Source organism: Bidens hawaiensis, unplaced genomic scaffold (assembly GCF_021521415.1).
Source record: "Bidens hawaiensis isolate Kalapana, Puna unplaced genomic scaffold, B.hawaiensis_p1.1 tig00011227_1, whole genome shotgun sequence".
Lineage (NCBI taxonomy): Eukaryota > Viridiplantae > Streptophyta > Magnoliopsida > Asterales > Asteraceae > Bidens > Bidens hawaiensis.
Window position 1 is genome coordinate 27999 of NW_027491872.1, and position 11333 is coordinate 39331.

Below are 11333 nucleotides of genomic sequence, written 5' to 3' on the forward strand. Positions count from 1 at the left end.
ATGTTAATTCAATTTTGGAATTGTTTTGTTCAGACTTTCAAGCGAAGGAACGGTGGACGGAACAAGCACGGCCGTGGCCATGTTAAGTTCATTCGCTGCTCTAACTGCGGAAAGTGTTGTCCTAAGGTTTGTTTTTGTTTTTGTTTTTTAAGGGTAATTTTGATAATTCAGGTGCTTTAGATTTTGATGTGTTTTGTTAGTTTTGATTTATGCTAATTGTATGCCAGATTGTTATGATGAACAGTTTTTTAAGCTTAAATTTGAATATTTGTTTGATCTAGATGTATACATTTTTTGTTGTTTTAGAAATGTATGTTTGTATTTTTTTTAATGATCCTCGATGATCAGGTTAGATTATTGTTTATATCGTTTGCTTGCTAAATTTGTGTTTCTAGCACTTTTAGCTGATAACTCTGTTGAACCTTTTATGTTGTGAATTTGTCAAACCATTTAATTTGAGCTCTGTATTAAAATTTTGAAAATTGCTCAAACTATGCTATCAATAGCGGTGCTATAGCAGTTATCGGTCCGGCGGTAAAATAGCGGCCGAAATATCGGTCCAAATAGCGGTTCCGATATTTGCGGCGCTATTTCGCCGATATTTGGCCACCGATATATCGGAAAATAGCGGTGAGATTATCAGTTTAATATTTTTGACCCAATTTTTACATTTTTTGGCCCAAACTGTAAGCCCATAGCCCAATTTCATTATGATTATTATTGAACGATCAGCTTATTGCCCTAAAAATACCTCAATCGCTGCTGATGCTCATCTTTGATACCCGTTTCTTCAGCCGCTGCTGATGCTTATATATTTATGGCTTTCGATTAAGTGATTAAATCATGTCTTAAATTAAAAATATTGTTACTTTGTGTTTTGAACTATTGACTTTTATGATTTTGGTATTAAGGCTTAAGTATTATTATTAGATAACTTTTGGTGTTATATATAATATATATATATATATATATATATATACCGGTATCCCACCGCAATAACTGATATCTCAGATATCGGTCATTGACCGATGTCCGCTATTTTTTGGCATTAACTGCATAGTGCTCAAAAATAAAAAGTTTGGAAATTATGTATTTGATTCATCGTTTGCAACTGATTTTTTGATTTTAATGTTATCTTCTTTTTTGTTTTTTAAAGTTTGCTGAGTACTGGTTATTTCGAGTCATTAAGTTTTGTCGTTGAGAGTTTCTTTAATTGTTTCTCAGGACAAGGCCATCAAGAGATTTCTTGTGAGGAACATTGTTGAGCAAGCTGCTGTGAGGGATGTTCAAGAAGCTTGTGCGTTTGACCGTAAGACTATTTATTAAAAGTTTTGTAGTTATTTCTTATTAGTTATATTGATCATCTTATAATAAGTTTGTCTTTTGTTTTTATAGAGTACACACTTCCCAAGTTGTATCTGAAGATTCAACACTGTGTTTCTTGTGCAATTCACTCCAAGGTTGTAAGGGTGCGATCCCGTGCTGATAGGAGGAACCGGGAGCCACCAAAGCGGTTCAGTCGCCCAAGGGTATGATTACCATCTTATTTATTTATCCCACGTTATTTCTATTCACTTGTTTTATATGTTTCTTTCAGTGTTTAACCATACGTTTTTATGTTTCTTTTTTCAAGGATGATGGTTCCAAGCCAGGGCAAGCACCGCGCCCAGGTGGCGCTGGCGGGCCACCCCCTGCTCGTGTATGAGGAATATCTTTGGATCAATGTATGTTTTGGTTCCATGTTTTCTTTTGAATTTTCGTTCTATTATGATTTTTATGAAGAACTTTTTTAGTTTTGGCCGTCTGTTCATTAAGATTCTGTTGTGGTATTGTATCGGTTATGGTTTTTATCTGATACCACCAGTCGATTCTGTTTGATTGGTTGGATATCAGGTGGAGAGGGTAGTTTTGGAAATTGAATCAGTTTGATATTTAGCCATACCAGTTTTTCTTTCAGTTATATGTTAGATTTGTTGGATGTTAATCTTCTTTCATGAACTGGTTGCAACCTGGTTAACTTAAAACCAATGACATAAGTTGACCGGTTTAACATTAAACACCAATGACAAGTGTCCCTGATGTTTACTGTTTGTATTTTATAATATGGTTCCCTTTCTCTGCACTGAACAATAATTAAACTGGGTAGGTCTTATTGGTTTTTTCTTCAAGCACAAAAACTTACTGAAATCGGTTAATTTTGTTTGTTTGAGCGAGATATACTAATCGTGGTATTTTCTTTGTTGTAAACAAGACATGAGCTGAAATTGTTTATTCTAGATGTTAAGAAAATTGTTCAAATTGAAACATTGGCATGGTAAGTTGGTTTAAGCAAAATACAGGTGAGTTGAGTTTTAAAAATTTCATTTCATAGTTTTAAAAATGAATTCAAACCTGATGGAAGCATTGAATGTTTTAAGGCAAGTTTTATTACTTTTTACTGAAAGAATTAAATTATTATTTTTGAAAATATGAATATGACACCTGTATAATTATAAAAATATTGTTTATAGATTAATACTTTAGCTTATACAAATCTAAAAATATTACGTATGTTTTATCTTTTAACATATTTCGTGCTATTATGTTTTAATGTGTTATAACTTTTCCTGTAAACTCTTATAAAAAATGGTGCTGTGTTCAATACAAACCGGTCTTTAGTGTTGTAACAGAAACGTTGTTGCCGGTCCGGTAACCCAGCTTACTAACTTACTAGGTTTATGTTCTTTAAAAGTTTTGGTTATTGGTTCGGTCCAGAAATGTTGTAAATGCTGGACCTGGACCGAATCTGTCCTAGAAATTGATGCAGTTTCGAATAGCAATCAAATGGCTCAAGAACACAATGATTTCATTCAAACGATTCAAACCGAATGATTCGGTGAACAAGCTTAAAAACTTACAAATACTTTAATTAAAAACAATCAACTGACTAAACAAAAGACCTAACAACCATATTTATAAATAAAAATAAACAGTTGGGCCGGACCAACTTAATAGACCGGATACTCCTGCATCAGAAATGCTTGTAAACAAAGCAACTCAAAATCACTGATTTTAGTCTATTACACTTTTTAGTTTTTAGCCAATGGCTATGTGTGTCCGTTTCTATCAAGAAATGATCTGGTCCGGATTTTGTGGTTTTTATAGGATCTCTTTGAATCTTGGTTTAAAATGATTTTGGAATGATAATCAAGCGCAACGAATACGCAATGTCATGGAAAGTCCATAAAAACGGAGAATAAAAGTCACACGAACACACAACTTGTAGTTGTAGCTATGGAATGAATAAATGAAAATTGTATAATGCTGACAACATTCAACATATTTATATAGGTTTATAAGACTTTCGATCATGTATAGAGTAGAAGTGCACAAATTTCTTATTTTATTTTATATTAAGAGAGAAAATCCCCTTTATGAACTATTAATTTCTCACATACATATAAAAACCGATGTTCAAGCGTTTTGAGCTTCCAAGAATAAATTGAACTCAACAAGAGGTTTGCGCATACGAGGTGTGATGCATGAAGATGGTGACGTGCTAGGAGAAGATGTTGAAAACCGTACATGACGACCATCATTTGACTTCTTTTCTCCACCTCCAGTCACCTTAAGAACTCCTTTCACATCCTTATCAAACACGAAAGCCGAACTCACTGGCAAATTAGCATCGTTTCCACTCATTTGTATAAGCTCCAATGGCAAATCAAAGAAATGGTTGGATGAGTAATCGCTCCCTCCGTTCAAAATACCTGATGATCTCCAAGATCCGCATTCAAATTTCTCAAGAGACACCCTATGTGAGATAACATGTGCCATTTCTTCTCGCTCATCTCTTCTACTTCTCACTGGCTTTCCCTTACCGAACCCTGGCAAGAAAAGGCACAGCGCCCCACATTTGAAGTCCTCGTCGTTACGTTTCTTTGAGTCGATGATTCTTTTGTATTCACCATCAGCACTAGCACTATTAGTGCTAGCTTTGCTGGAAGTGCGACACATGTCAAACTCATCATATTGACCAGATGGTCTCCCTTCACCACATGACTTGCTTCTTTGCAAGCGATTCTCGCGAAGCCAAACAAGACGAGACAGAGCCACCGAGTGTTGTTGAGCTAGAGCTGCTTCGAGTGCTTGATCACGATCCTTGGCTTTTGACTTTGGAATAACTACACGCGGGGATGAACAAGCCGAATTTGGGAGACTAGTGCTAAGAAACTTGTTCTTTTTTGGTATGGTTCGAGGTTTAGGTAATCCTGAACTTGGATATCCGGTAACTTCTTTCATGGATACAGGATCTACTGAAATTTGTATCTCCTTTTCGTCGGTTGCCATAACTAGGGATTACTAAATCCTTAGAAGTATTTTGGTTAAAAGGTTGAACACGCTAATGCATGTATATATATGTGATGAAGTGGAGACTAGAAGGTGGACGGCATGTTCTAAAGTAGTGATCAACATGTTTTTGTAAAAACATATTAAAATGATAGGAGACATCAAGAAAGAAGTCAACTGATTACTTGTTTGCACAAACTGATGAACTAGTTATTATCTACTTCTTAAGGTCAACGCCATAAAGTATTCAAACATGATGAATGAATCTTTTATCTTTCACAAGTCAAACTATTTACTACCATCCTTTGCCCGCTCATCCGAGCCACCTGCCCACATTGGCACCCAGCATTCGGAATCACTCTTCGGCTTGAAATCCGGAAAAATCATCCATGTCAATGGCGTATTGCATAAACGAGTGGGGGTTACCAATTACCGCAAACGACGGGTCAAAATTGTTGACCCGGTTCCATCCTAACTAAATAATTGTATATTTTCTTATTTAAGTTGAAGGACGTAAATTAGTTATATATACATATTGTATAGGACTTATAACAAAAGTAATATCAGCCCTCCAACATGTTGCAAAGTAATTAACAACTATAGATTAATATAAACATTTTAAAATTAGAACTTAAAAGTGTTACTTACCGAATAACAAAATGAATTTGTATAATTAACTCAAAAGCTGAGATCATCAGAAAGAAAGGACGGGATTTAACCAATACATTGTTATTTTAACAAAAATATCAAATTACTGTTTATGACAATTAAAAAGAAAAAAAAATACATAGAACCAGACAATGATCTAAATCCTTTACAAAAGTTATTTACTTCAATATCTTTCTTTTTTTTTTCCAGTAATAACCTGGTTTCATTTAACATAAACCAAACTACATCTGGATAATGAGTAAGCGAGCAACAAGCTGCGCCACTATCCCATTTTGGATCGCAAAACCTATTCTACTAAATATCGAGAACTAAATATGCATTCATGTTTTATCACCATATTGAGTCTCCTCCCAAACCATACCTTCTTCAAAATACAAGCCCCTACTCATTGCCTGCTTCATACTTAGACGGGAACTCAATCTTTAAAGCATATTGCAAGTCTTGTACAATATTGAAGTTGGGTGTATAACGAGAAAATTCATATTCTTGTTGTGTTATTGATGTTTCTATTAGACCATTTCCGCCTTTTCTAGTAACCAGTGCAACTCCAAACCCAGTAAACGACTGAATATCAGCTCCAAGTCCCAACGAAAACATAACCGCTTTGTACGTTGAGTTCCACCATGTAGTGTGCCTCAATGAAGCAAATGAAACATACCAAACTAATGTTCTTTTGTCATTATCAGTCTTCTCCCAAACCACATCATCTTCATAATCCATACCGCTTAACACGTGCTCGATACTTACCCTTTGAGAATAATACGAAATTTCGTACGTCCCGCCAGCGCACATTAAGAATCCAGAAAAATCATTGGACCAATTCTCTGGAAGTTGCAATCTACATCTACTCCCTCTAACAAGAGGAGTTCTGAACCCCCTCGCAATCTCAACGCCTTCAAGTTTTAGAAGCATGGAGTGATTCACTATAGCATTTCCCTTAAGAATAAACACCAACTTATTAGATACTAATAATAGCTTCACCAATTGATATTAGGAAACAGAGATAGTCATACATACCTCAAGCATGGTACACACGAATTTTAGGAATCCACTGCCATCAATTATAACACCTCCTCTCACAAGTGAGACTTGACATAACCATCTACAATCTGCATAAAAATCTCCAATCTTTGTAAGTGATTTGCAAAAGTCTGCTGTGAGAATAAATATACTAGACGGGAGCTTGGGTAGTTCTACAAGCCATTTGCAATTAGTGAGCGTGAGAATTTTGAGTTGATTTAGCTGCGAGAGAGTAACATCTAATCGTGTAAAATTATTGCGACTTAGATTTAACTCTTGTAAGTTGGATAATTCACCAATATTAGATGGAACTTCCCCATCTTTCAAACAACAGCCGCCCAGATCCAACTTCCGTAAGCTTTGTGTCAATTGTGGGAACACTGATCCCAACCAAAAATTAGAAAGTTGTAATCTATGCAAGATTTGCCTTCCACATGCAACTTTACCAGTCAACCAAGAGATACACATATGATCTTGCATCTCCAGATGATTCAATCCGTGTAATTTGAACTGTTCTAAATGTTTTAATCCATAGAAATTGACTTCTTTGTTATTTAAATAAAAACAATCAACTAAGTCTAGCGAAATAAGGTTGGGACATTGGTCTCCAACATACAAGAGTAGATTATCTATCCCCATATTAGCCAAATACAACTTTACCAAGTTTTCCATGTTTGATATGATCTCTGGGAACTCCAGACTTTTGTGGCAATATCTGATTTCAAGAGTCTTGATTTTTTCCATTTGGATGATCGTTGGAAAAATTCGAAGCTTGCGACAATCTGATACACTTACATATTCAAGACTTGTATGTTTTCCAAGTGATGGGTGGATTTCTTGTAACTCTTTACAATCATGGAGTGTCAACTTTTGGAGACATGGGAGTCCAACAAAATCTGGTGTGCTTTGTAGATTGTTCATGTGCCGGAGTAGTAGCACTTTCAAATGGGGCAGATGCTGATCAATGTATAAATGCATATACATGTTAATAAGAGTTTCCAAAGCTATAACTAGACAACGAAACGGTTCCAATGCTGCCTCTAACAGGTTGTATTAAGAGATATACGATAACTTCTGCGGTGTAAATTAAGTATAAATGTATATTGAACATTTGAGTTACATTGTAACCTTTCCAAAGTTGTTTTTGAAAGCTACGAGATAGTTTCAGAGAAGCAAGCATCGTTGGTTGAAAACTATTTGGTAATGGACTTCTCGGATAATCATGCCAATTAATATACCGCAACTCATTCGATAGAAAAGTAGGTCCTTCCGCATTCTCATCATGATTATTGTATAGAGTTAAACTAAGCCATCGTAGTTTCTTCATGTTTGACACAATCTTACAAAAGAGTGATAAATGACCTTCACGAGCGTCATGATGCAGATTTGTATTGCTTCAATTTTGTGATTTTCCTACAATACAAGAGAAAACGATATAAGAATAAAGTTAAGAGTATATATACATGTAATCGTATTTCGAAATGTCAGATTACATAATATAACCTTTGTAGCATCTCCAAGAAACAAGTTTCTAATTTCTTCATCTTTTTAAACTCTACTATGTTTTTCGGGATTATTAGGATATTCCCCTCTGACAATGTAGTGTCCCATTTCTTGAATGAGATCATGCATATTAAACCTACCATCCAAAATAGTGATGAGAGATTTTTGTTTCAACACCTTTATTCCAATATTAGGATGATAACCACAAGCTTCAAATACCTCCATCGCATCATCGGTACCATAATAAGTGTTTTTTACACTTTCCCCTCTAAAAAAACACACAATATCCAAGAATAACTCCTTCTCCACATTATTAAGTCCATCATAGCTAATTTTGAGCTTTTCCACTATTTCCAATTGTGGAATATCTTTTAGTCTAGCCAAGGAACTCATCCATTCCTTCTCGTCTTTGTCGTATAAAAAAGAACCTAAAACCTTGAGCGCTAATGGCAACCCATCAGCATAAGAAACCACTTGCAGCGAAAGTTTCTCATAATCATTTACAAGGTTGTTTTTGTTATAGGCATGTTTATTGAAAAGTGTAATAGCCTCATCACGCGATAATAATGTGATAGGACACACATTGTCTACCTTGTGCGTTATCAACACATGTTCATCTCTACTTGTAATTATTATTCGACTACCATTACCAAACCAATTGTGTGATCCAGCTAAAGCATCTAGTTGCTTACAATCATCGACATCATCAAGAATAAGCAAGACATTGCTGCGGCTTAACCTACTTATTATGTGCCTTCCTTCTTCAATACTCTGTCAATTCTATTTTCATATTCAAAAGACTTGATATAATTTTATCTTGCAGACTTTCTAACCCATATTTGTTTGATTTCTCCTGAACACTCTCAACAATGCAGTGACCTTGAAAATGGCAAGAGATTTTCATATAAAGAGAAGATGCAAGAGTAGTCTTACCACTACCCCCGCCTCCCCATATCCCAACCATGCGGACACCATTTGACCGAATCTTTAACTGCTCTTCTAGGTCTTGCAACCGAGCTCTCATCCCAGCAAGGTTTTCATCAACGCTCGAAGTTAAGAAAACCAACTTTTTTGAAACCATGTCAACAATTTGTTTGATACCTTTTGCTTCATGCCTACGAATTGATAATATATGGACAGTTAGCGTGTGCTCACATGAATTCCCAAAAGTAGTAATTTAGCCAACAAAATAAGAGTATAAAAGTCAAGTTACTATAAATATTAGTCCAGTATATATGAAACAGATACACTACACTAAGACCACTACCACAGTACCACTGGTGACCAAAGAATGGGTTGGGTCAAGGTCGGCAGGGTGGTCGACCAACATCCACCCCGCCCCCCCCCCCCCCCCCCCCCGGCTAGGCCCGATTATTTTTAAAAAAAGCTATATATCTTAATAAAAAATATGTATTTTTAATGTTTAAATCCAATTACTCATCTCATTTAAACATATTTTAATTAAAAAAAAAATTTTGCACTAGGGATGAGATCGGTACCGTACCGGTACCGAAAATCCCGATCCTGAAAAATCGCAAATTCTTGGTACCTATAACGAAATTTTCAGTTCGGTACCGGTATTTAAGGTAAAATTCGGAAATAGCGGTACCGTACCGATACTCAAAACTTTGGCACCGATTCGGTACCGATTTCAATGCCGACGGTACTATATTGGGTGCGATTTCAGTACCGGTACCAATCGGTACGTGTACCGAATTTACTCATCCTTATCCAAATTCATAATCAAGTAAGTCCATTTATAAAGTTAATTGCATAAACCCAACAAAAAAACCCTATTATTTAAGGCCCAAAAATATTTTAGTCTTGGCCCTAAAAATTTTAACGATTCTCAGAGACAACACTGAGTTGGTTCAGCCTAAAGATTAAGAAAATGAACCAAAAGGGGTGACCGGATACTAGTTGTACCCATTTTGGGTGTTGGGTCAAGTCAAGTTTGAGCATTAATTTAAGGAGTCAAGGTTGGGATTTGTTTACACTACAAATTAAATAATTAATGTCACATGCACTTCAAACAAATATATAAACTTTCAGAAAGTTGAAGAAGTGAAATTAGATTTTACCCATTTGCTATGTTTTTGAGTTCCCAGCCAGCAATTTCACTTGCATCAACAAGTGCTTTTCTCCATGATTCAACCTTGGTGATTAGAGGTGGCAAATGGGTTGGGTTGGGTCGAACGAGTCATGGGTTGAAATGAGTCATGGGTCAAAACGAGTATGAGTCAAAATGAGTTTGGATCAACGCGAATCAATTAAAAAAAATGGTTGTTTTGGTTTGGGTCAAAATATGTTAGGGTCAAACCAGGTTTTGAGTTTTTTTTTTTTTGTGAACGAGAATAACGGCGGAAACATTTTAGTTTTTTTTTTATATTTTTCGTTTTTTACTTATATTTTAAGTTATGATTTTTTTAATTATTTTTTTGAATTATTTTTAGGGGTTTTCTATTTAGATGAAAAACCCTCAAAAAAAATATTCAAAAATAATAATAAAAAAATTATAACTCAAAATATAAAATCATAAACAAAAAAAGTAAAAACACTAAAATGTTTCATACGTTGTCCTCGTTCCATAAAAAAAAAAAAAAAAACCATCTAGAATCGGACCGAAACTGAAAAAATCGACGAAAATGAAAAAAAGAAACAAAAAGCCAAAACCGGACCACATCAATCGAAATCGAAAAAATCAATCAAAACGAAACTAAAAGAATTCAAACCGAACAAAAACGAGTCAGGAATCGACCAGAAAGAAACCAAAACCCAACACGTCACGGGTGAAAACTCGTGTTGACTTGAAACCCGAACCGAACCCGTTCCGATCTCCATTTCGTGCCAAACCTGTCTTGTATGAAAACCCGTTCCGATCCGAAACCTGTCACATTTCCTTAGGACACTAACCCACATCGACCCATTTCTTTGAACCTGTCAACCCATTTTGACTCGAAAATAAAAGGATGAAATTTCAAATGACTCATTTTGACCCATTTATTTAAACCTTTTACCCAAACCAACTCATTTAACTTTTAAAGCAACTCAAATTGACTCATTTGAAAGGGTTTAGATCAAGATTTCCACCCCTATTGGTGATATTCTCCACCTTATGTTTGTCAAAGGCTTCTCCGAAATTCCTATTTTGGTTTCTCACCTCCGAGGGATATACGTCATAGAATATGGGCATAACAATTAGCCCACTCTTATCCTTGCATTCCATAATACATGCAAGTTCTTCCAAACACCACGAAGACTCGGCATAATTTTTTGAGAATATAATGAGAGCAATCTGTGACCCTTTGATAGCCTTGAAGAGGGATGGACGAATGGAATCACCCCGGGGGAGTGTCTCTTCGTCCTTGTAAGTGGGTATTTTCCGATCTGCAAGGGCCGAGTAGAGATGACCTACAAAGGTCTTGCGGTCTGAAACTAAGAAATACATCACAGTTACTCCACTGCGAAGAAGAGGCGGGTGCAAAGTGAGGATACAGTACTGGTGTATAAGCCATTGATGTGGTTAGAACCGGTAAGGAAGATTTTGTTGGAATTTTAAGTAAAAGAGTGCATAAATGAAGTCTCAATAAGGAGGTGGTAAAGATTGTCCCACATCGGGTTGTGAACAAAATAATGAGTGGTATATAAGGTGTACCCTTCACCATTGATTTGAATCTTTATGACATGTTTTACCACAGGTCCTACGCGCGCGCAGGGGGGCGTAAATTTGGGTTTCTGGACTAGAAATTCATCGAACTCGTGCGTCAACACCGAAAACCCGAGCCCGCGTGAGACAGTTTTTTGAATTCGTT

At 35.9% G+C, this 11333-nt stretch overlaps 2 protein-coding genes and 1 pseudogene across 2 annotated transcripts; 1 reads left to right on the top strand and 2 right to left on the bottom strand.

Moving 5' to 3' along the window:
- LOC143537522 (small ribosomal subunit protein eS26x-like) lies at positions 1-1769 on the top strand. The gene is made up of 4 exons (XM_077031271.1): positions 1-126; positions 1225-1309; positions 1396-1529; positions 1634-1769. Exons 1-4 carry the CDS (start codon positions 1-3, stop codon positions 1703-1705), a joined length of 417 nt encoding a protein of 138 aa, XP_076887386.1. The 3' UTR covers positions 1706-1769.
- A 1684-nt stretch (positions 1770-3453) lies between these two features.
- On the bottom strand, positions 3454-4329 carry LOC143537523 (uncharacterized). The gene has a single exon (XM_077031272.1). It carries the CDS (start codon positions 4327-4329, stop codon positions 3454-3456), a length of 876 nt encoding a protein of 291 aa, XP_076887387.1.
- A 967-nt stretch (positions 4330-5296) lies between these two features.
- On the bottom strand, positions 5297-11036 carry LOC143537519 (TMV resistance protein N-like; annotated as a pseudogene).
- Between the last annotated feature and the right edge of the window lie 297 nt (positions 11037-11333).

What these genes read in the sequence shown, in the direction of transcription:
- LOC143537522 (XM_077031271.1), top strand. Translation starts at nt 1, where the DNA reads ATGTTAATTCAATTTTGGAATTGTTTTGTTCAGACTTTCAAGCGAAGG. An exon ending in GCGGAAAGTGTTGTCCTAAG is followed by an intron (nt 127 to 1,224) that starts GTTTGTTTTTGT and finishes ATTGTTTCTCAG; the next exon opens with GACAAGGCCATCAAGAGATT. An exon ending in AGCGGTTCAGTCGCCCAAGG is followed by an intron (nt 1,530 to 1,633) that starts GTATGATTACCA and finishes TCTTTTTTCAAG; the next exon opens with GATGATGGTTCCAAGCCAGG.
- LOC143537523 (XM_077031272.1), bottom strand. Translation starts at nt 4,329, where the DNA reads ATGGCAACCGACGAAAAGGAGATACAAATTTCAGTAGATCCTGTATCC.